This window comes from Sus scrofa, chromosome 2 (assembly GCF_000003025.6).
Source record: "Sus scrofa isolate TJ Tabasco breed Duroc chromosome 2, Sscrofa11.1, whole genome shotgun sequence".
Lineage (NCBI taxonomy): Eukaryota > Metazoa > Chordata > Mammalia > Artiodactyla > Suidae > Sus > Sus scrofa.
In genome coordinates this window covers 149,686,201-149,711,275 of record NC_010444.4, presented here as the reverse complement: position 1 = coordinate 149,711,275, position 25,075 = coordinate 149,686,201, and the positions used below count along the sequence as shown (strand labels likewise).

Sequence of the window (25,075 nt, the reverse complement as noted above, 5' to 3'; positions counted from 1 at the left end):
GGAGAGATCACAAAGGTGAACAGGCAGGCGAAGAAAGAAGCACCGAAAGGGTCCAGGGGGCGTTTCTGCTCAACGGGGACGCAGCAGAGCGGGGCCGAAAAGGCCGAGACGGCGGTGACGGCTGACGCCAGGGCGACTGGACCGAACGCCAGCGACCCGAGCTTCAAAACGGGGAGCCTGGCAAGTGCTCTGCTGTGTGTCAGACAGGCAGAAGACATGCCAAGGGCAGCCTGGGCCAACTGGTCTCCCCACGGCAGAACGCGTGGGCAAAGCGTAAGGAAACCTTCAGATGAAACCCCGGTATTCAATGCGAGCTTATGCGACTCTCATGAGCACATCACGAGGTCTCATCTTCCGCTCACGAGAGCTTGGTTCTGTTGGCTTAACGCCGCATGACTCAGCCAGCTCTGTTTAACACCAACAAAGGCGCTCTGCTTTCGAGATTTTAAAACTGAGGGAGACTTAGAAGAAGTCGACGGGTCGTTGACAGGTATGTGTGACGTAGCGAAGGCAGGAGGTGACTTACATAGCAGATCAGAAACGGAAGAAGAATCAGGATGAAGAACGGCGCCCACGCTCCAAAGCCACGGCCTCAGCACGCACATAAGCATTGGCGACGAAGCCGTCCACATACGTTTGTGTGAAACACGCCTTCGCAACATCACTCGGCCAAGCTACTTGCTCACCCGCTTGCCTTCAGGCCACCCCGTCGGGGAAGCAGCGCCTGCACTGGGGAAACATCCCTCCCTCCTGCAGGGGCGAATGGAGGGGTATCCCCACGGGCCTCAGCGGTGGCTTAGGCTTCCACCCGTCACTCAGAGTTACCACTCGGCCGTGTGGGACGGGAGCAGAATTTACACTCTGGGCGTCAGACATCAGGGTCAGTCCTGGCTTTAGAGTCAATGGAGGCAGGTATGGTTTTCGCGGAAGCTGAGCCACTGGCGTGTTTCCTGGTGGGCTCTTTTACAAACCGTTTTACAGGCCACCCCCCCCTCCTGCTCCCACCCCGCTGCCCCATCGCCCTCAAACCCAGGCACCCGCAGAGCCCCAGCACAGACCTCGCAGCGGCTGCCTGCGAGGCCACTTCCGGGGGAGCGGGCGGCCTGCGCCGAGTCCCACCCCGCAGCGGCCAGTGCGGGGCGCGGCCTACCTGACTCAGACACCAGCGGCACGTGCGACAGTCTGCTCCTGGCCCGGGTCAGGGGCCTCCGAGGGTAGACGTCAGGCGCCTGCGCGGCCCCGCTCTCGGGCTGGGGGCGCCCCCGCCTGTCCTCACCTGCAGCCCCGGGGCCAAGCCCATTCGTCCGCTGGGCGTGTGCTGGGCCTGCAGACCCCCCTGGTGGCAGAGTCCGAAAGGCAAAGGCGGATCTCGGACCATCCGGGCCACTCACAACGCAGGCTCGGCTGGTGGAAGGACGTTCCTCGTCAGAACACCTGCTAGTTCTCCTCTGGGGCTCCGGGGGCCTGTGGCAGCAGCATCGGGGGCAGATGGAACTCTCTGCGTCTCCCTCCTCCATGGCCTCCGAGTCCTCCGAGCCGCCGGGGGAGCAGACGCACGGCCCGGACGCGTCCACGTCGGGAGGGCCCGGCTCGGCCGAGCCGCTGCTGTTCACGGTCCTCGCCAGGCCGGGGCTTTGGGACGCGGGGCTGCGGGAGCTGGAGTTCCCCACTGTGCCGGCGGAGGCGCTGCTGCAGCCGGGGTAAACGTCCTTGCTCTTTTTCTTTTCGGGAAGATCCCTGGCTGCTTTCATATCGGCTTTGATCTGCTCGCTGGTGACCTGACAGCCCTTCTCGCAGCTGCTCTCCTCGAGGGGAAACTGCTTCGCTGGGCCCGTCTGATGGGAGGTGTACCTCTTTCGAAGGGGCGTCTTGCCTTTTCCACTCACTGCCGACAGAAAAAGAAGAATGGCCCGAGGAAAAGACAAGATTTCAGCGCACATTCTGGACCAAAGGCAGAGTCAATCTGGGACAGGAAACAAGGCCCGCTACCTTCCTAGAGCACAGTGCTGACCACCTCCCTCGGCTGCCGCCAGGTTCCCACGGCTTCCTTGTGCCCGCCCGGTGTACACGCCGCCGCGGCGCCGTCAAGGCCACGACCTAACTGCGAGCAAACCCTCCGTGCCCGTCCACGCGACACACACACTGCACCTGGCCCAGGGCTCTCCCCGCATCTTCAGCCGTGGCTTCCGCTCAAGCTCTTCGCCCCGCCCCCCAGAGCCCCTGCAGGACACGCCCTGAGATGGCCCCGTTCATGCCTCTGACCTGATTCTTCCGCCAGACTAGAGGTTCCCCAGGGAGAGGGAGAGGGAGAGAATTCCGGACTCCTCGTCTCTGTTCCCTCACAGCACCGCACGCAGTGCCCAGGGCACAGAAAGGCTCAGGCGCACACAGAGGAGTACTTTCAACACATGGGGTTTTGTGGGGCTGACAGATCCGCTTTCTAAGTTCAGAAACTCAACTTGCCAGGAAACGCTCGTGCACCAGCGTGTCACATGGCTTTGCCCAAATTCAGTGTCCATAAAATCTCTTTTCGACCATAGGGCAGATAGCCACATTTCTTACAGGGAATAAACTAAGAGTTGAGTGATGGCTCAGTGGTTACGAAGTTTTTCCAAGTGTCAGGAACGGAGCTTCCCTGCATACACAGAGACGTGTGGATGTTTCCGGCTGGGCGTTAAATGCACACGCATACATATGCAGCGTTCAGCTCCATCAAGGAGTAGGTACCCAAGAAAAAGGGGTGGACAGTTTTAAAAAAACCCTCATCCTCTGCAGACAGTGCTAAGTATGTGGTTCTGAGAAGCAGAAGGGAAGGCAGGGAAGAAAGACACGCCTCAGAGTTAAGAAACGCTGGTCTCCTGGTGAGGCGGATGGCGGGAGGCTGGTGCCTGATGTAAGAGGGACGCGCATGGGAAGAACGGGCCCGGGGACCTCCTCCAGCACCAGGCCGGCCACCAGCCTTCGCCGAGGACCACCGGACAGGCTGCGGCGCGGGACGCCGCTGCCTCACTGCTCCGCGCGAGCCCCGGAGGCCGCAGCCCTCAGCGGCCCCGACACCCCGACGCCTCCGCGGGGGACGGACCGGCCTCGCAGCTTCTCCCGGAGCCCTGACTCCGCAGCAGCCTCGCGCTGCTCCGGCCCGAGGGCGCCGCCGCGTCCTCTGCCGGGGCTGCCGCCTTTCTCGCTCGCCCCGCCGCACGTCCTAAGGAGGAGGGAGCTGCCCCGCGGGCTGCGGCAGGGACAGGGACGGTCACGGAAAGGCCGGAGGGGCCGCCCTCACCTGGCAGGTCCCGCGGCGTTGGCGGCGGCGGCGGCGGCGGCGCCGACTGTCCGGCCTTCTCTTCGCGCTCGGAGGCGCGGCGGGCGCCGCTCTTGGGGACCCACACCTCCTGGAGCTCCAGGCTGTCCTCCTCGTCGTCACTCTCCGAGTCATGCACAGTAATTGGGGTGGGTTTCACCACGCGCTGCAGACCGCTCGGCCCTAAGACAGAAAGCACAGCGGGCCCCTTCCCTTTCTGCCCAAGAGGGGCTCTCACTCGGCGCTGCCCCCGCGGCTCCCGGAGCTGCCTGGGCTCTCCCTGCCCCCCGCCCCCGCCCCTCAGACAGCATCCACGGGGCACGACGTCAGAGCCTTCCTTAAACACTAGGTGTGATGAGGGTACCCGCAGACGGAAAGCCACAGAGGAAGAGCGCACGGCATCCCCCCCGTGGCCTTCACTGGCTGAAAGGGGCACCGAGCCATCCTGAAGATCGTCAGAATAACAGTCCTAATAATCATTAGAGAAATACGTTCAGGAGTTCCCGAATCTTGCACATGAGAGAATGAAAGCAGAGCGAGTGCAGGTGAGCCTCCCGCAGCCATGGGACAGGTGAGAACTCCGCCCTCTTTAAGTTCAGGTCCCACGCGCCGGGGCTGCACATCTGTTCTCAGAAGGCTCGACGCATGGTGCAGCTTGGTCATTTGAGTATGTAGAGCTACTTTAAACAATGTTTTATCTGCTTGACATTACACACTGTAAACTCTCAGCTCTCACAACCCACTCTGCCGAGTGCCTGAGAGCTGTTTCATGAATAAAACCTAAGTTCCAAGCAAGCTTCCCTTTTGCCTGTCACACTGTACAATGCCTGGCACAGAGGAGGGAAGCAATAAGTGTTTGTTGAATGAATTGCTGCCTCTGTAAGACACTTAAAACAAGGGTAGTTAATGATATTTTCAATTCAAAGACAAGGGAGCATATGAACAGACCAGGAGTGAGAAAACCTGAGTTCTCATCTCAGTTCTGTCCTTCGAACTCTGGCTAAGTGGTCTGGAGCAAACCACTCAAATTTCTGAGAGAGTTTTGGTTTCCCGTCTGTGAAAATGCATGACTGGCTAAGGCAACCTCTGCGGGCCAAGGCCTGCACAGTGACCCAAAGCGAAACAGACTAGGACCTGGCCTCCTGAGTAAAGCAAGTCAGCCTCGCCACCTGCTCCTCCTCCTCCCAAAAGGAAGGGAGAGAACAAGCAGACTATTCCATCAGCTCATGTATTTTCCCATCTGTAATCTGAGTGCTTTCTTTCTCTACCCCCCCAACACACACCCATTTGTATGTATACACACAAATGGAAAGACAGGCTGCTGCCGCCGTTATGAAAAATAAAAACCCCAAACTTTAACACACACACACACACACACACACACACACAGAGCGAGGAGAACACCAACATGTAATACAGGCCTTGTCAAAAATAAACATACATGTTTGGTTGTAATGTCAGAAAAATAATCATGCTCGGTGCGTTCCTTTGCTCATCAGCCAGGCCCTAGTTTTCAGGGCCAGGGATGAGGGAAGTCACGTGACCGACTACCTGCTTGCTCCTCATCCGCGTCCACAGGGATCACTGCCTGACTGTGAGCTGGCGTCTCAGGCCCACTCCCGGCCACGTCTCCATCCTCGTGCACCATGTCTTCCATCTCGTTCAGAGCTTAAACGAAAAGAACCACAGTCAAGGCACAACCAGGAGCGGCCTGAGCACCGCAGGGCAGGCGGCTCCCGGGAGAGACGGACCGCCCAGGACGCCCGGGGCCCTTGGGTAAGGGCAGCCGCTGACTGTGCTTCACTGTCTCGGTGGCCGTCAGAAGCAGCCGATTCTACAGGAAGGAGATCACAGGGGCAGAGGAGCACCCGGTGGAGAGAGCGTCCTTTGCAGGTGAAAGCAGGGAAGAGGCGCGGCGCACCCAAGGAGGCGCCAGAAGTGTGATCACCCCGTGAGCCGTCAGTCCTGCCCTATCTGCCCGCTCGCCCCCATGCACCGGGCGGGCGAGATCCCACCCTGTGATCCTTTCGCCGCTTTCTAGAGACTGTGGCATCGTTTTCGGCCAATGCGCGGCAGGTCGGGTCACGAAACACACCAGGGACATTGTTAACATTTCAGCAGCGCCCTGCGGCTGCTTTCTTTGCATCCCCGTCTTCGCTGGGCGTGTTCGCGCCGTCAGTGTGCGGGAACATGTCAGTTTTCGCAGATGAGCACAGGGAACAGTTTCAGACAGATGAGCATCAGTGAGTTTACCTGCATCGTCTTAAGACGAAACAGTCCCTCTCCTAAGAGGAGAGGCTTTGCCACCTTTCACAAGATCAAGGCCAAATCTCTCAAGGCGGCCCTGAAAGCACTCAGGCCAGCACCCTCCCTCTACCTCCACCTAAGCCTGGTCCCTGGTCTCCGTCTGAGCCTGGACAGTGCCAACGCCGTGCTTTCCGTGTGCAGCGTGGTCATGCCTCCGAGGGCGGCAGAGGGCGTCTAGGCTGTGCACCAGCATATCCGCAACGCCCAGGGGAGCTCAACCCCACGGCTGTGAAATCAGGCGGTCAACCATCTGAATGAAAGGAACAAACCCACACGAAAGACAGGATCCTGATCCAGGAAGAACTCAAGACAGCGACCTAAGAGGACAGGAGAAGTTCACAGAAACCACAGAGAAACGAGGTAAAAAAGAGCATGCCAGCCAGAAAAGATAGAGACAGATGCCAATGGAAGGCATAGCGGCGAGGCCAGAGGTTTCAGGGGGACGGCAGGGGACTCCCGCTTGCCTTCGTCCCCCACCCCGCATCCAGCCCAGCCCTCAGTATCGACAGGTCACTTAGGGCCAAAAACAGGACTGACCTGGCCAAGCACCATGACATGATGAAAGCCCATCAGCTGTCGTCTTTCATTAAATTCTCAAGAACGATTATGAACAGCAGCTACTAGTTCACGTGTGCATGCGCTACGCCCAGCTCCATGCTAAACGCTCTTCATTCAGCACGTCACGCGTCGACTCCTGACAGCCGTCCCAGGAAGGTACTACCACTGGCCTCGTTCTTCCAGCTGCAGACACAGGCTTAGCAGGGCTGGTGATTTGCTAGATTTTGCGCATTAGTCTGTTTCCGGAGTTTGCCACACTGTACAGACAACGAGTAGAGGAGCAATTCACAGTCCCTGCTCTCAAAGGGAAGGTGCAGCTTCTGGCAGAAACGTCATCCATACAGAATAAGGTCAGGACCTCCTCACTGAGGGCTGGAACAGACCACGCCAGGGGAACACGGGCCAAAAAGAAGCCGCTGATTCTCCTGCTGGACAGGGGAGGTTGCACTGGGATGGGATGGCATTTCATTGATACCAGGAAGCTCCGTGACGTGTTCCAGGAGAGCAGGTAGTCAAGTTAGAAGAACACGTGTTTGTGTTTTTTCTTGTGATGAGAATTTTAAGATCTACTCTCTCAGCAACTTGCAAACACGGTATTACTAACTTTCGTTACCACGCTGCACACGACATTCCCGTGACTTTTATTTTGCTCTATTTTGTTTTTTGTCTTTTTAGGGCCCCACCTATGGCGTATGTAAGTTCCCGGGCTAGGGATCGAATCAGAGCTACAGCTGCCGGCCTACACCACAGCCACGGCAACGCAAGATCTGAGCCGAGTCTGCAACCTACAGCGCAGCTCACGGCAACGCCAATCCTTAACCCACTGAGCAAGGCCAGGGATTGAACCTGTGTCCTCACGGATGCTAGTCGGACTCGTTTCCACTGAACCATGACGGGAACTCCTGTATTTATTTTACAACTAAAAGTTGGTACCTTTTGTACACCTTACCGCTTTACACAGCCACCAGTTCGGTCTCTGTCCTCCCCCCCCTTTGAATTTTGTTCACGAGGTACTCCTATCTGATGTTCTCACTGCTGCTGATTAATAGTCTTCCCCTCTCCCGCTGCACCAAGCGCCACGAGAATGGAGTTGTTAACCATTGCCACCGCTGTTCCGCAGCACCAAGGAACAGCGGCACCGCAGCCGCCTTTCAGGGGACATTCGAAGGAACAAATGCAGCTGAAGAAGTTCAGCTGAAAATACCTTGGGGCCCTGTATCTGCGCAGGTGCTGCGGCAACACCTAAAAAGCAACTGCCCGGCAGCGCTGGAGAGCAGCCTCCTCCCTCAGACCTCAGCGTGCCTCCTTCCGCCTGGAAGCGGCAGCTGCAAGCCCTTCTCGGTCTGGGACCCGGGCTACCCTTCCCGCCTCTGCTCGTTCGCACCCAAGGACCCCGGTGCCACTCTTTATGCTTTTTCTGTTACTTTTCCTTTCATTTGAATTCTTTCCACTCCTGGTTTTGATCAACAGTCACGTGGCCTTTCTCCAGCCAGGTCCTTAATTTTTATTTCAAAGAATCAACCTGACAGGTGTGTCATAAGACACACACATTAATCTACCGCCAGCCTGGAGAGTCTGGGGAACCTAAAGCTGGACATCAGTCTGCACTTCTCTCTCATTCCGCCGCCGTCTGGCACGCTCGGGCTTCCTCCTGGCCAAGCCTGGCGAAGCCTGGCAAAGCCCTCCAACTTGGCGTTTATGTCGCTCATGTCTTTGCTTCTCAGCTTGTGAAGACACCACATTTGACAGATACTGAACCTCAAGTATTTGGCTTGTGCGGCCGTCTCTCATCCACTGAAGCGGAGTTTCAATGTTAGGTGATTTACGTTTTATTTTTCTCTCCTGACTCAAATCCAGGGATCTGGCACGTGTTCTGGTTCCCGCTGCATCGACGGCACCATGAAGGCCTCCTCCACTCCACGGTGAGAAGCCGGTGCTCGCGGACCTGCCAGTGGCGTCTGTCATCTGCCCAGTAAGTACCTCAACCTCAACCACAACCGGCAGGGTTCGCGTGGTTCTGCTCTGCAAGTGCTGGAACAATTTCCTGCAGGGTCTGTGTGCTCTCAAGTCCAGACCCGGACGATGGCACTTCGGGGACCACGAGGCAAAGGACCCTTGACTTCATCCTCCTCCTTTACCCCAGCACCTGCCAGCCCTGCACTTTTGCTTTATTTTGGGAGGAAAGATTCAGCCACAACTCTGAAACGCCTAAGAATACGCGTGTGGAAGTGAAAAGCATGAGGTATAACACCAGTTACTCTGAAAAACAGGAAGATCAAGAGCCAAAACCAAAGATGCGTAATTCATCAGCATATGAAGCCTCGAGACCGAATGATCTCTCATCGGGAGAAAATGTGCAGAGAAAAACAGGAAGAGCAAGGACCGGAGAGACCGAGGAGGCGCTGCGAGGAAAGGACACCGAGGCAGCCCGAGTCCAGGGAGACGGGAGGAAAGCGGGATGGGGTCTGAGATGCCGGGAGAAGCAGATGACCTCAGGGAGACACAAGGGCACATGGGTGCCGCGTGCTGCTGCGATGTCACAGCCGACGCAAGTGGAGAGACGGCTACAAGCCTCTGCAAGGGTCGTGATGGCTTTGCCAGAAGCCGAAACGGAGGGTTCTGTGAGGAAGACGCGGGGTGAGGACTCTGGGCCGGGACCTGCATGCCCCGAGGCATCCTAGAGGAGACGCAGCTCGGCAGGCGGAAGACTCGCGCCAGGAAGGGGCATCTTGTTTCTCAGGAGCAAGAGGCCGGGTGAGGCCAACACCAAAAGGCGGCCAGAAGGGACGCCTCTGCCCCTTCTCAAGGGCCCAAAGGGGAAGCGGAGAGTCTGGAGGAAGCAGCCTCACTCCGTCCCCGCGCATCCGCACGGGCGGGGCTCGGCCAGTTTCCGCGCGCTGGGTGGACAGTTACCTAAGAGAACCCCCCGGGCCTGAGCGGCTCATGGGCTTAATTTTCTGGGTGCCCAGGAAGACCTGAGGCTGAAAGGCGCGAGGGAGGGTCCGTGCAGCGCCCGAAAGACATCTCCACATTCAGCTTCAACGGGCCTCGGAGACTCACGGAGAGACGCTCTCCGCCCACAGCCTCGGGCCACAGCTCCCACCAGCCAGGCCTCCGAGGCTCACTGCCCCCACCTTCCCTGGCGGCCAGGGGTCCCTGCTGCCCGCCACGTCCCAGGAGATTCTGCGGAAAGAGGCGTCACAAAGACAAGCCAGCGATGGCAGATTCCATCAGCAAGGCCCCCCAGGGTGTAAAGGGACAAACTGAGGCGGGGGAGGCAACAATGAAAGAGAGCCACAGAAACACGCCCCGGAGTAAAAATCATTTCTGTGCGGAGCTCACAAAAGATCTGGGTTACCGTCGGCTGCAAACTGCTGCTCTCCCGGCTGCAGGTCTTGCCGGAAGTCGTTCTCCTCGTCCGAGTCGTCCGGGTGATGGGCATTGTTGTCGTGGAGGTTGGCGTTGTTCTGGGCGTTGTTCTCGTTGTCGTTGTTGGAGTTCTGGTTGCTGACAAGGGCCGAGGAAACCCCGATTCCTGTGCCTGCGCTCAGCCCCACCCGAGCACAGCCCTAAAGCAACGCAAAACCACACGCTCACTGAGATCCTGGCGAGAACGCTCCATTTTTAACATTTCTTCATCTTTATGTATTTATACAGCACCTTAGGAAATATTTTCACGTGTGTGTGTATACATATAAAACCTCATTTAAGGCCCACAACACTTCCAGCAAGATAAACACTATTCTTTTTTTTGTCCTTTTAGGGCCGTCCCTGTGGCATGTGGAGGTTCCCAGGCTAGGGGCTGAATCAGAGCCGCAGCTGCCGGCCTGCACCACAGCCACAGCCACAGCCACAGCCACAGCCACGCCAGATCCAAGCTGCATCTGTGACCTACACCACAGCTCAGGGCAACGCCAGATCCTTAACTCGCGGAGCGAGGACCTGTGTCCTCGTGGATGCTCGTCGGGTTCACCACTGCTGAGCCGCAGCGGGAGCTCCCACTACGTTCTCATTCTTCGCTTACAGACAGGTGTAAGGGGAAGGGGGCTGCCCAACAGTCCTGACCAGGAAGTGGTCCAGCTGGCACCTGAAACCCAATAATCTGCCTTCAAACCCCCGGGTCCCCGCTATATCCCACTTCCTCACCGGTGGGACCATGACATTGAGAGCTGAACGCGAGGGAACATGGGAAGTTGCAACGTCCACTTCCACTAGAGTAGGTACAAAGCTTTGTTAAGTTGTTTTCAAATAACAGTTTGGGAGTGCCCACCACGGCTCAGTGGAAATGAATCTGACTAGTATCCATGAGGACGTGGGTTGGATCCCTGGCCTTGCTCAGGGGGTTAAAGAGCCGGTGCTGCCATGAGCTGGGGTGTAGCTTGCAGATGTGGCTCAGATCTGGCGTGGCTGTGGCTGTGGCACAGGCTGGTGGCTACAGTTCCGACTCGACCCCTAGCCTGGGAACCTCCATGTGCCATGGGTGCGGCCCTGAAAAGATGAAAAAAAGAAAACATAAAATAGCAATTCTGGGCAACTTCAGAATTCCCCGGACAAGCAAGTCTATAGAACAGTTAGCAGCAAAGTAAAACATTTTCAAAGGAAATTCCGAACCCTTACTTCTATTTTGGGCTGCCAGTTAGTGATTTAATCTTCCAACTAATTACTCTGAGTAACAATTTTTGCTTTAGCTCAAATTTCCCCCTTTGCTCTTACCTTCAGTTTGTAAAACCCACAGAGACAGCTTTCCACTCCCACTCACTTTTCCCTTTCCCTTCTCTGGAAACCCCTCCATACGCATAATACAAATAAGAGGCTGTATATTATGATAATCTTTATACCTTCACCGAGCCTGGCAGTAAAAAAGTCAAATTATAACACTGTAAAGGCATGTTATTAGGAAAAAAAATTATGTAGGTTGTTTTGTTTCCTTCCTCCAGCATTATAACAAACAAACAAACAAACAAAACCTCCCTCAAATGTGACTTACTTTGGGTGGTTCTCGAAACATCTGGTCCAGGGAAATAAACTCCAGGCTGGGCAGCAACTCAATAAACTGGCCGAAGGAGTCCAGCTTCAGAGCGTGGCAGCGCACCAAGTTGATGTCCACCAGTCGAGTCCACCTCGAGTGGTCTGTGGGTGGAACGCGAAGGTCAGAGGGCACGGGACTGAACGCCGCCGAGACTCGCTCCATTACTCGCGAGTTCAGCTCAGGCCACAAGACGGTGAAATTCCTTTGCTCCGACTCCATGGCCTCTGACACTCGATGACGCTGTCAACGATGCTGCCTCCTTACCTGATTTCACCTTGAGACTAACTGTGAGGTTTGGAGGTCACCACCCTGAAACTAAGTCAGTCTTTACCGAGACGAGATCCACATAAAACCCGCGTGCCTGTGTGACAGCAGGACACCAGTTACAGCAATGGTGGTGCAGTCCTTGGAGAAAACATGATGTAACTACTTTTTCTTTTTTGAGGGCTGCCCCTGCGGCATGCGGAGGTTCCCAGGCTCGGGGTGAATGTGGGCTGTAGCCGCCGGCCTGCCCCACGGCCACAACAACACCAGATCTGAGCCGCGTCTGCTACCTACACCACAGCTCATGGCAACGCCGGATCCTTAACCCAGTGAGCAAGGCCAGGGATCAAACCCGTGTCCTCACGGATGCTAGCCGGGTGTGTTAACCGCCAAGATAGGAACTCCCTACGCAGCTATTAAAAAGAAGAAGAACTGAATATACTTGTTAATAGGGAAAGCTCTCCAAAATATTCTTAGTGCAAAATACAAGCTACAGGACAGTGGATACGTAGTAAGGCCCTCTCACACACACAAACCATTTTTAAAATGCTACACAGGTATAGGCTCCAATGTGCACACCAACAACCTGTCCAGAAGAACGTAAGAAACCACTGACGGCGGTTACCTTTGAGGAGACTTTCCGTTTTCGTACCTTTCTGTATTGTTTGATATTGTTTATCAAGTGCATGTACTACTTTTGTTTTAAGTGTTAACAGGAGTTCTGAGCGATAGGATTATAGGCCATTTGTTTTGTTTGGTTTTCTTCTTTCTACTCTTCTGTATTTCAGAAAACAAACAAATCAAAAACCCAATAAACATTGTTTTTTACAAGTGATCTACGCTTGCTACGACCTCGAGTTTGTATTTCCTACTAACTTCCTGGTGTCGCTGGGCCAGGGTAGAATTTCTCTTTTCATGGGTGAGGCACGGCCATGCTCTGGAGTGAGCGCGACACAGGCCCCCTGCCCCCAGGTCCCGAGACGGCTTCGGCGAGGAGCTGCCGTGTCCCCATGCAGTGGCTCAGACGGCAGCGGAGGCCGGCCTGCAGGCGTCATTGAGGGGGCTTGATGTGGCATAAGGATGTCACAACCAAAGTTCTCCAGCTCTGAACTTCAGATTTGTGGACTTAGGTATTTAAGAGGGGCCTTAAGAGAAATAAACAGCATTCCCCTCAGGGGAAGACGAACTCCCTTCCTGAGGAAAAGTACGAGGTACAAAGTCACACTTCCGCACACAGGAGATGAGGCGGGGAGGGGGCTCTGGAACAGCCTGGGGTTTTAAGGTAACAGAAAGTTTCACCACAAGTCCATGTTTAATGTCACCTAATTAAGGCTATTTTTAAAAAAATACACACCCGCTGTGTTCAAATGATATGCCACTTGAAGGCAATCCAGAGAGAACACTCATTATACCCCGCAACAGCTCCTAACTGAGATCTGATGCGCCTGGTCCAGAGGAAGGCTCGGTGCAGCTCAAGCTATAAGCCAGACGGGGCCGATGTCTGGGCCGAGAACGCGAGGCGTTCAAGGAGACACTGCAAGTACTTCCCACTCAACTGTCGAAGGGTCCCAGAACGTCCATACACAAGCTACATCAAAGATCTACACTTTACTTTAGGAATGCAACGCGAGCCACACGCGGGCCACACACACACACACACACACACACACACACACACACACACACACACACACACACACACCCCCCATCTCGACCCCAACCAAAGAGCGCCACGTGCAAGCGTACGGTACCTGAGAGCCAGTTGTATGGGTTGTGCAGATGCGGGCAATTGTAAATGGCCAGATACTTGATACAGGAAAAAACTTCATTGACTGCCTTCATCCCTATGTCAGTGATGATGCCGGGGTTTTCCACCACATCAGCCAAGCCGTACTTCACCAGATCTGCATTTGCCATTCTGCCTAGAAAGAGACATTGATTAAAAGCGGGGGAAACAGACTCTTCGGTATCACGGGGTCGCCACTTCTTTATCTTAACACCCAGTAAGACCGCCCTGTGATCCTCTCAGGTCATCTGCCCATCGTCAGGCTCCGGTTCAGGTATAATCCCAGGCTAGGCGTTTTGTACCAACAGTGCACTGCGACCGACCGACAAAGAAGACCCCTCTGCCCTGGTGAAGCTGCCCTGCCCACTACAGGCGTTTATGCCTTCAGCTCGGAGCCGCCTCTGACAAGCCATCGACTCCCAGACCTTCCAGGTTCACCCTGCATCGAGCTCACGGTCTTTCTCCTCGAGTCCTCGTGTGGTTTTGCCTTTACTGGCATTTCTTGGCGATTTCATCCTAACCCCGTCTTCATTACTTAGCAATTTTCTCTGGCCTCCTGGTAAAAACTTCTTTCTTGCCCTTCGGACTCAGAAGTTGCCTTCTGCCTTATGATCAGGTAGATCCCGAACTGACCCCAAGTGCCGTCGGCACAAGTGCTACGGCCCAAGGCGACACATCCACGCTCTACGTTCCTCCTCTGAGGCCACCATCCTCTTCCTGCTCTCAGGGTCTCCCGATGGTCCCACCTCCTCAAAACGCCAGCGACATCACCGGCACTCAGGTTGTGTCTTTCTTCGTTAGCCCACGGGTCAGCTAAAAGTAAAAGCTACGGACGCTTCCTGAGTGTCAGAGATTTTAATAATAAAAGCCTGTGTTTTCTCATTATTTAAATGGAGACAGGGCTGTTCCCATTTTCTTCCTGGGTGGCGTGAATCCAAGACATGACCTGCCCAAGGTCCCACGATTCATGAAATTCCATCTCCCTCCCTCTCTCCAAAGCCCCAGCACTACACTGGTCTACAGTTACCTCTGCATTTTAATAGCCAGACGCCCGATAGCCTTGATGCGACGCTCTGAGATCATAAATCTGTGTCATGTAACTCACGCTTCTCTGTGACTCTTCAGCCTTGAGTTACTTTTCCTATACCCCTAATACACCGCAGCAACTTGTCGGCACAGCCATTTCCCCAACCTGGGACTGTGCGGGGATGAAAGCGGTGTTTCTATGTATATTTTGCCAGACTCTTTGTAACAAAAAATGGGTGCAAGTTTTACTGAGAGCCGCCCCAACGTCCTGGAGATGCTGCAAAACCCAAATTACTAAGAAGGAAGAGACTTCGGGAACGAGTGTAAGCACTGCCCCCTCGCTGCTCTCTACATGGTCCGCTAGGGGCACCTGGCACCTGTTCCGATACAGCAGATCCCAGACCGTCTGAGTCCCTGAGCAGAGTACACGTACGGGAGAAAGGGGTGGACTGCAGGGCAGAGACTATTCAATATGCAGGAGACCAGGAAACAGCTGGTGGACAACGTCAGATAACTTTCCGCCTCAAAGTGCGCGCGGGGAAAGCAACGCTGCCGGGAAGTCACTGGCTATGCCGAGGAGTCGCCAAGACTGTCTTTCAGTGGCCTTCCACCTGACCATCTTGAGGGTACAAAATTTGCCAAATTTGAGCTTTTGGCAAGAACGAAACACAGGGCTATAGAAAAAACGACTGCCAGGCGAGTCATTTTAAGTGACCACATAGATACTGTTGAGACCAGAGAATGTCAGCAACTTCATTCAAAACCAGAAAAGCCTCGTATCACATACACTGGTTGTATATGAAGCTGCTATATTGATTTCGCATTTTAAGCTACATTCGTAAAAAGCTGATTTTTTTCAAAGCCATAGAGGTCAAAATTGATTCCTGTGTTAACATGGCTAGAAGATAATTCTTTGATTTTTTGTTTAACCCTTGACTTACATTAATGAGAACTGCAAGAAAGTAAAAACAAAACAAAACCAGGCAACTATTCTTGCGACAGGTACCAGCAAGGAAAAGGACCACAGCAGCCACACTGTTTGCCCTGGACTGTCTACGGAAGCCTTCTTAGGTTCTTCTACGATGCAAACTACACTCAAGAGGACACGCTACGTGGCATGGCAGTGAGAGTTTAAGAAAGACGTGTTACAAGCTACATGGGCAAGAAACTAGTTCCTGCAAAAATGAAAACATGCTGACGGTGTCCGTGTGCCCGCCTGTCTGACGAGTGTCAGGTGATGAACCGACACGCACTCACACCCAAAGCCATGACTTCCCAACTGTAAACGCACTTCAGAAAATGCTGTGAGCAGGCCTTCCAACAGCAACCATCATTACACGAATACTGACCATAATCTGCTCACACGCTCTGGGGGATCCAGAACCCCCAGCGGGCTTACGTGGACATGAAGAGCCTGGGCAGGGGATGGGACCTCATCTGAGGGGACCACCAAAAGCTTCAAGAGGAGTTCCCGTCATGGCGCAGTGGTTAACGAATCCGACTAGGAATCACGAGGCTGTGGGTGCCATCCCTGGCCTCGCTCAGTGGGTTAAGGGTCCGGCGTGGCCGTGAGCTGTGGTGTAGGTCGCAGACGCGGCTCGGGTGGATCTGGCGTGGCTGTGGCTGTGGCTCTGGCGTAGGCCGGCGGCGACATCTCTGATCAGACCCCTAGCCTGGGAACCTCCATGTGCCTTGGGAGCGGCCCTAGAAAAAGCAAAAAGACAAAAAAAAAAAAAAAGAAAAGAAAAAAAAAAAGCTTCAAGAAGGAACTTCAACGAATGGAACCAAGGATGACAGTCTGTGAAAACAATGAAGCAGAACGAGAAAGAAACTTGGGCAGCAAAGTGGACACAATATCAAATGTAGGTTAGGATGTGTTTTTGGGTAGACTATTAATCACCACATTTTCTACAATATGCTAAAATCAGAAGCGATATAGAAAAAAAAATCACTTTCGCCTGGAGTTTAAATTTTCCAAGAAGTGAGAGAACCTCAGACTGTAAGTTGTAGTACACTCAAGAAAACAATGGCACACCCCAATGTCGGCTTCGGTTTGTCAGGAAAGTTCCCTGCAATAGTTTCAGGGAATTAAATGGGCCCCTTCTTACTCTGCAGCAAGAACTCATCCACATATCCCAGATGAAGGGTTTCAAACTGGGGGAACTCCAACTCTGCCATCTTTAGGGCCGAAAAGACGCCGTCTTTGGTCAGCGAAGGCTGGATCCGGACTTCATGCAACCTGCGAACAAAGAGGCACAGAGCAGCCTCAGAGGAAAGCCCCGAGAACCTAAGCTTCTCCCGCGTCAGGCTCTGACGGAGGCCCGCCTTACTGCGGCGTCCAGGGCGAGCAACTCCCTCCACCACAAACCAGAGGTTTCCAGGAGTGTCGTGTAAGGTCTGGGCACCTCTTCCTCGCACACCGAAGTGACAGCAGGTGACAAGGAATCACCAGGAATGATTCTTATCTCTTCCCGGTACTTTCTGAGGCCTGATTAAGTGGAGCTGAGAATCTGCACCTGGTATTTTGGTATTTCTTTAATACCTCTTTTTAGGCTAGCTATGACGTCTCACTTTAGCAAAAAGTATAATTCTATAGTAGGTAACAGTATCTCCTTACTTAGATACAGTTTGTTTTATTTATAATCTTAATATTCTATTGACAGAAAAGTAAAGAGTTCTGTTTTTTAATAACTAAAAAACTGGAAGTTCCCATTGTGGCTCAACAAGTTAGTATCCATGAGGATGAGGGTTTGATCCCTGGCCCCGCTCAGTGGGTTAAGGATCTGGCGTTGCTGAGGCTGTGGTGTAGGGAGGCAGCTATAGCTCTGATTGGACCCCTAGGCTGTGAACTTCCAAACACCACAGGTATGGCCCTAAACACCAAATAAAAAAGAAAAAAAGGCTGGAGGGAGGTCGCTCGGTGGTGCAGTGGATCAAAAGGACCTGGTGTCACAGCTGCGCTTGGATTCAGTTCCTGGCCCAAGAGTTTCCTTATGCAACAGGAGCGGCCACAAAAAAAAACGTTAATTCAATTAAATATTGTAAAAGTAAATGCAGAGGTAGACTTTTGATACAGAGGAAACAGGAGACGTGGTATAAAGTGATGTGAAGATAGGTTATAAATACAAAGGTGTTAAAAGGTCAGGACACTGAAAACGCTGACTTAAATTGTTGATTTCTATATGGCAAATATTTCCACCAACTAACGACAGCAATCTGGAAGGCTGTCCAGAGGGTGAAACAACGGCTGCTAAGGGGGCTGCAGACAGACACGTGAGCATCAGAACCGACTCCTGTGGACTCCCAGGCCCTTCCAGATAACGGACTGCTTTTTCTGATGAGACCAAGCCCGCTCGGAGTTTGCTGGGTCTGGAGCGCAGCTCAGCCAGTCGTCAGTTCTAACAGAAGACTCTAAGTGATAACCTACCGCAATTTAAACAACTCCTGTGTGTGTGAAATCTGAAGGAGGCCTCACCAAACTTCATGCATATATTCTCCCCCAGTTTTCTGGGCCACCTGTGACATGCGGACGTTCCCGGGCTAGGGATCGAACTGGAGCCACTTCAGGGACACTGGATCCTGCACCTGCTGTGCCACAAGGGAACTCGCCCCAGTTTTTATAAAACAGGAAAGAACATAATTCTGAGGCGAAAACGCAGTGTCAAGAGGAAACATACCTACGGGCAGCAGTGATGATGAGGTAGCCAAGGTCTACTTCAAGGGCATTTTTGCAGGCTCCCAGAACAATCGTGTGCAAATTCCTAAAACCGCCTGAAGGAAGAGGGGCAACACCGAGAAACACGTGAGTACAGCACTTTCAGTGAAGCATTCACCACACCTTTTTCTTTCTTTTTTCCTTGGGCTGCCCCGGGGTATATGGAGGCTCCCAGGGTCGGAGTCAAATCGAAGCTGCAGCTGCCGGCCCCGCCACAGCCACAGCCACGCCAGATGTGAGCTGCATCTGCAACCTACACCACAGCTCACGGCTTGCTCATCTTGCATGGTACTTGATCATTTTTCATTCATATTTTCGAAATCCGAATTTATATTTTTGTTCCCAACTATTAATGATCTATATGGCTAAACGTCTTGGTGTGTTTGTTGCAATGAGGACATAATTAACATGGAGCACATTCTGCTACCCACAATCATTTGAAATGTAACTGGGAGAGCTGGAGAGTTAACTGTTTGTTTCTTTTAAAAGCCATCATCTGATGGCTGGCCCCAGGACCCAAATGATCAACAGGAAAACGTTTTATTTACTCTTCGGTATGAGACAAATGCTGGATGGCCACTACCAATGCCTGAAGTCTTTTACAGACCCAAGACGTCAAAGTCAAAAGACACCCCTTCTCAGCAAAATGCGCCAGGGTAGCTCCATTAACATTTCTCAGAAGGATTCCAAATATGACGGAAGTTATGAGCTAAGTCATGAGTATTATCAAGCCAGAAAACAAGCCTTATCGCCCCACTATTTATTTTGAGAAAGTTTAGCATAAAAGGGAAAGGAGCAGCAGCCCACACTCAGGAGGCTCCTTCTTCGTCAAAAGCACCAGACAGCAAGCGCAAGTACCAACAAGCATTTTCTTTTACAAAGACTCAGAAGAAAAGCTAAAGAGGCGTTAGAGATTTTTTTAAACCAACTTCTAAAACATTCGGAACTACAGAGGAGCCAGTACCCGATCTCCAGCTGTCCTCCACCACGTGCTGGATGAGGCCTCCGAGGAAAGGGACGCGAACCATCTCCAAGTGCTCCAGGCTGCGGGCGGAGGCCAAGCCTGTTACCAAAGGCACGTATTTCAAGGAGTTTGTGGGTCCTGGAGGGAAAAAATGTCAGTGTCACACCGTCAGGAGCCGAGATGACTTTTCACATCAGCAAGTGAAGTGGGTAACTTATAAATTCTACGTCTGAAAATGACAGCCAAGCAGCTGGCTCTCTGCAGTTTATACTTCTCATTGGAAACAAAAGCATTCATCTGTTCACCACATACTTAGCATGAGGATTTTCCAGTAACAGTGAAGAGATACTTAGTGTTTTTTGTAAATTCCCTGAAGTCTCAATAGCTTTGAGCTCAAAATAACTAAGGGGGAAAAGCCGAGTGGAAAATGTGATCCTTGGTTCAAATGCACAGCTCAAGGCTTTAAGCATCTCTGCATCTGATCAGTGTCATTATTAGGTGTTAGGGAAGATTTCAAAGACAGGATCCTATCCATGAACGAGCCTGCAACTGACAGGACAGAAAACTAACATGGATCCTCGCAAAAAAGAGAAAACGCAGAACAATCAAACATAAAAATAACATCTAATACACTATGTAAAAAAACAAGAGAAGAGGAAAGTAAGATGGAAGAGGCACAACTTGAAGGATGTGCCAGGACAGAGAGCAAGGAAGGATCAGCCTCGGGACGGGGGGACAGACCCGATGCGACAGCGGCCGCAGCTGTCGGGGAAGAGGCGGGCCTGGCCGCAAGAAGGGCTGCCGTGGAGGGAGTCGGAGTTAAGGACGCCAGGAAGGGCCCTGGTTACTACGACCTCTGAAGCACAACAGCTACCACGTGACACACGAGGGCAACAGAAAGACTGAAGAACGAGAAACTAGTATCAGAAACGCAGAGTTTCAGGCTTTAAGGCAGATCACGTTGGACAACTATCTACATGCAGGATGACCCGGAGACCAGGGATAAAGAAAGCAAACGAAATGTATTTAAATAAGCCAACTAAATAGTGCCTATAAAAATACAGAAAGACATTACGACTGTTTGTTTCCCACTAAGGGTCAAACACAGATCATAGATCTACCATCTTTAAAACAAAGAGGTCACTTACCTTCATAAAGTGAATAAGGTACAAAATACAAATAGTAAAAATACGACTTCATTTACAAATAAGATACAGAATACAAACAGTGAAAGTACAACGGCATTCACAACTGGAGCTACTTGCTTTCGAATGCGCTCGAAGAATGCATGTGTCATGCCACCGCAGTGATGACCGACCCTTACCTGCACAGTTCCTCATGACGAAAGTTCGGAGGCTGATGCAAAGAAAATCTTTGAACGGCTGTGGTTTAGTGAGCCTTACCCACTTCATATAAAGGTGCCTTAGCATTGGGATACAAGGAATTTCAGGAACATTCACTCCTAGAGCATATGTATAAAAACAGAAAAGTCAAGAAAGTCACTAAGAGACTCTCTATTCTGTGTAAAAGCTCAACAGTCTATTCCTTAAGTTGACAATGTATCTCTCGTGAATATTTTCATCAGAACAAATTACCTAATTCAAGCCTATTAAGATAAGCCACAGCCACAGCCACAACCATGAGGGATCCGAGCTGCATCTGCGACCTATGCTGCAGCTTGTGGCAATGCCAGATCCATAACCCACTGAGTGAGGCCAGAGATCAAACCCACATCCTCAGGCATCCTAGCTGGGTTCTTAGCCCACTGAGCCACAACAGGAACTCCCCAATATTTATATTTTAAATAAAATATTTAATAAATATTACAAGCTGGACTATAGTAACAGGAGTCCCCCAGAGACAAATTCAATTTGAGAAAATATCTGCTCTTATCAGACACTTAGATTGAAATTACTGGGATATAATTTCAGAGACTATTTCGATGGAGAATATTCACGGTGACACTGCCGAGGAGGTGCCTTTGGGACAAAGACCACTCCTTCCCCTTCTCTCAGGGAAGACGCGAGGTGGCGGAGTTTCCAGGGGCCCCGGGCTGAAGAACGCGGGGGAATTTTCTGGAGAAGGTGCAGGTGCGTGCAGAGCTGGGTATGATTTTTTAATTCTATGAGGTCCTAGAGCTGAGCGGTGTAATAAAGCAGCCACGACCCACAAAAATGACATAAAATAAAGTCCACATAAACTTGATAAATTCGCATAAAATAAAATTAAAAAATGCAGCCTCTCTGTTTCACTCCGGTACCACGGCGGGCACCAGAGATGACAGTACAAATACGGGGCACCCCGTCATCACAGAAACTTGTACTGGAAAACTCTCCTCTGCAGGGCAGAACGAGGAGCAGAAGGTGGACACCAGGGAACAAGGGCAGGGTTCTGAATCGTTCAAACAATGACAGAACACCGGAAACCCACACCTTTCAAGGCGACTCAAACTGTTTATGAAAACAGAAACGGACTGCTTGTGAAACAGCACGTATCTCACCCATCTCCAGCCTAGTCCCCACCTCCCGGGCTCTCGAGTGGGAAACCCGCATTTTATGCAGATGTCACAAGCACTCATCAGGCATCATCCCTCAGCAAGGCCACTTCGGCCACCCCCCTCATTTCTTCAGCAAACACGCGATGTGCGGCATTTCCGAGGCGCCACAAGCAACCCAAGGAACATGTACTCACCAACTAAGTGCAAAGTCTGAATTTTGGCTCCTATGGGAATTTTCAGCTTATTTTCAGGAGGAATGGGAAATGCTCCATTACGATTACGAAATTTCCCCAGAATATGAACATGCGGCATGTATGTCCAAATGGATTCCACCAATTCCAAGTGAGACGTTTCCACTCCCTACAAAATAATGCCAAGACAAGCATGAGGAAGGCTTTTAATTTAGCATTCAAAGCCACTACTTCTGTAGCGTCAGTGTCAACGGGTCTCAAAAGTCCGCTGTGGATGAACTTTGCCTGTGAGTATGTTCCATCATCCTTCTAATTCACACGTCAGCCATCAGGTGACGTCCAATGTCCCACCGCCTGCACTCACCACTAAGTTAGGGCACGCCTGCAGAGCTTCCAGAACCCCTGGAATGCTGAAGGCCTCGTGGCCCCGTACCCTTCGCCGCTCGAGGTATCTGGGGTGAAGGCCATACAGCTGTTCAACATCTGGCATCTTCTTCAGTAGTGTCAGGAAACTGGAATCTGTGAAGCCTGAGAAGTTCAGAGGTATTTAGAGCCACATTCATCTCTCTGCTGGTCAGCGTTGACAGGTACTTGCACTTTTTTATCAAAAGTTAAGACAACAACCAAAAGGGACTTTGAAAATTTTCGGAAGGTGAACACTACAGCTGAACAAACAGAAAATATTTCCCTGATTAACAGAAGAAATGCATCAGAAACTCCGTTTATTCTGACTTGATACTCTGCAGCTGAGGCTTTTAATTAATTATTGTCTTTTTTTTTTTTTTTTTTTTTTGGTTGCTGCTGCTGCTTTTAAGTCACAGAAATCTCCAACTAGGAACAACACACTTGTAACCCAGACGACCTGGAGCCATCTGATTGGTGAGCGAGGACCATCTACCTGGCCGCCGCCACCTCCCTCAAAGGCACCTGCTGGTCCATAAACCTCGAGGCTCCCCAGAGCACACAACGAAAACAATGAGAAAGACGGGACCCTTGTCTTCAGGGAGCTCACAGGTCTAGCCTCAACCCCTTCTCACACTGGGTTCTCCTAGTTACCCATCTCCCACTAATGACTCTTCCCTGTGTTTATCAATCCCAGGACATTCTGACAATTCATTCTTTTGAAAAAGACAGACGCACGTTCGCTAAGAAAACGTAAGTGCTACAAACTAAGAGGATGCTGAGCTACCAGAAGACTGTTTATCCGGGAGGTCAGCTCTGCTCCACAGTGGGAAGCAGCAGAGGAGAGGAGAGAGAGACCAGTTACCTCGACCACACGAGCGGCTGGTGAGGTTAGGAAGTCTCAGAGACAATACTTTACGATCTTGTGTTTTGTTTTTAATGGAGGCTGTCAGGAAGCCAACTGTCTGCTCACTAATGACAAGTCAAAGTATGACTTTTCAAGAACAGAAATGAAGGCGTTCCCGTCGTGGTGCAGCGGAAATGAATCCGACTAGGAACCATGAGGTTGTGGGTTCGATCCCTGGCCTCACTCCGTGGGTTAAGGATCCAGCGTGGCCGTGAGCTGTGGTGTGAGCTGTGGTGTAGGCTGGAGGCTGTGGCTCTGATTAGATGATTAGACCTCTAGCCTGGGAACCTCCACATGCCACAGGTGTGGCCATAAAAAAGAACAGAAATGAAGGTGTTCCCATTGTGGCTCAGTGGGTTGGGGACCCAACACAGACTCCATGAGGATGCAGGTTTGATCCTTTGCCTCACTTGGTGGATTAAGGATCTGGCGTCATCGCAGGCTGCAGTGTAGTTCACTCATGTGGCTCAGATCCTGCACTGCTGTCACTGTGGCACAGACTGGCAGCTGTGGCTCTGATTCTACCCCTAGCTGGGAACTTCCATGTGCCCCATCTGTAAAATGAAAAAAAAAAGAATAGAAAATGAAGCCCCAAATCACAAAGTCTTACTGCTGTTTTCAAAAGTTGTTCTACTTGTACCGGGCTAGTCTAGATGATGTATTAATTTCAGAATCACGAAAATCAAGACTAAGAAGGGACCTCAGAAGTTACCTGGTCTCTCTAATTGTAACAGCAATTCCTTTTGTCCTATACAGTGACTCTACCGACTAAGCCATTCAGTGTGTTCGTCATCTTACAGGTCTTCCTACCCACGCTCGAACCCAAGGAAAACATTATCGCCACATCTGCAAATGCGAAAAGGAACCTGCGCCTCTGCCAAGGGTCATTCTCTTGTGCACTCCATGTGGCCTCTCCCCAAGGGAAGGCCGAGTTCCACCTTCTTCACAGACAAGCATGGAGGTCCAAGGAGGTCCAACAGGCAAACCGTCAAGTGCTATACACGAACCTTCTTTAGTGTTAACGTATAGAGGCTTCGGGTTTCGACTCCCGAGAGCAGCCCAAGGCGCCTCGGCAAAGGCAAAGCAGGGTGAGTGAGACGTACTCTGGGCTAGAGGCTGTTCGCTTTGACTCTTCTCTTTTCGCTGCAGTGACGGGAAGCTTTGGGCTCACAGGTATTCGTCACAGGCTAAAAAAGGCCAGACAAATGCTTCTCTAATCTGGTAAGCAGCAGAGATTTGAACTGCACGACTGCGTCACGTGGGAGCTCTGCTCTCCTGGCCCTATACGCTGGGCATTAACCCTGTCTCCACAGTTTCTACTGGCCTAACACGGTTAAAGCCAATCCAGTGAGAGAAATGACAGTCGTTTTCACAGTGCCCTAAGAGTTTCACTTCTGCTGGAAGCGATTCCTCTCCGCAATAGGCTGGAGCCATTCCCTTTCCGTAGTGTCTTTCATGTCTTTAAAGACAAGTGTGGTTGCCTCCCACCAAGCTCAGTCCCAGCCTCGAGTCCTCGCACCCTTCTTCACAAAAACATATAGCGAGAGCTCTGGCCAGGTGGTAAGAGTTACCGGCTGCCGAGGGACCCTCTCGAAAGGCTACAGCACCCTAAACTGGACAGTATCTCAGGATCTCAGAAGCAGTCTGTGCTGCGCCACAAAATACAGCAGAATAAGACATCTCCTCAGCCCTTCACTTCCGTTAAGGCTCCACCTGCCCCTCTGCCCAGCCCCAGAGCTTCATCACATTTTCAAAATATCACGACCTGAGTGTTGTTGATGAAAGGTAGGTAAAAAAAAACAACCAAAAAACCACATTTAAAACTGCTCAACGGTAGCAGCCTAAAGGGCGCTAATTAACAGACTGGTGTTAAGTGGAAGGAAGTGGGACTAGCCTTTAATGGTCTTTCTTCCCCTTCAGGTGTGCTCAGCTGAAGGGAAGGTCATCAATTTTCTTTTTTTCTTTTCTTTTTAGGGCTGCCCCTGCGGCATATGGAAGTTCTTGGGCTGGGGGTTGAAGGTAAGCCACACTGCTGGCCTGTGCCACAGCTACAGCCACAGCCACAGCCACGTGCGATCCAAGCCACATCTGCAAACTATGCAGAACGCCCATCAACTCTCATTTTTGATGG

At 51.9% G+C, this 25,075-nt stretch overlaps 1 protein-coding gene across 2 annotated transcripts in view; it reads right to left on the bottom strand.

The window, feature by feature from the left end:
* FBXO38 (F-box protein 38) overlaps positions 1–25,075 on the bottom strand; it is a 48,576-nt gene that overhangs the window by 11,600 nt on the left and 11,901 nt on the right. For both annotated transcript variants that reach the window (XM_005661794.3, XM_013995310.2), the window contains exons 4-15: positions 22,000–22,163; positions 21,639–21,804; positions 20,272–20,409; positions 18,948–19,085; positions 17,946–18,039; positions 16,377–16,507; positions 13,208–13,378; positions 11,151–11,293; positions 9,522–9,732; positions 4,850–4,966; positions 3,281–3,481; positions 1,151–1,885 (exon numbers count right to left, since the gene is read on the bottom strand). In XM_005661794.3, coding sequence (XP_005661851.1) covers positions 1,151–1,885; positions 3,281–3,481; positions 4,850–4,966; positions 9,522–9,732; positions 11,151–11,293; positions 13,208–13,378; positions 16,377–16,507; positions 17,946–18,039; positions 18,948–19,085; positions 20,272–20,409; positions 21,639–21,804; positions 22,000–22,163 — 2,409 coding nt within the window. The remainder of the gene's footprint in view (positions 1–1,150; positions 1,886–3,280; positions 3,482–4,849; positions 4,967–9,521; positions 9,733–11,150; positions 11,294–13,207; positions 13,379–16,376; positions 16,508–17,945; positions 18,040–18,947; positions 19,086–20,271; positions 20,410–21,638; positions 21,805–21,999; positions 22,164–25,075) is intronic.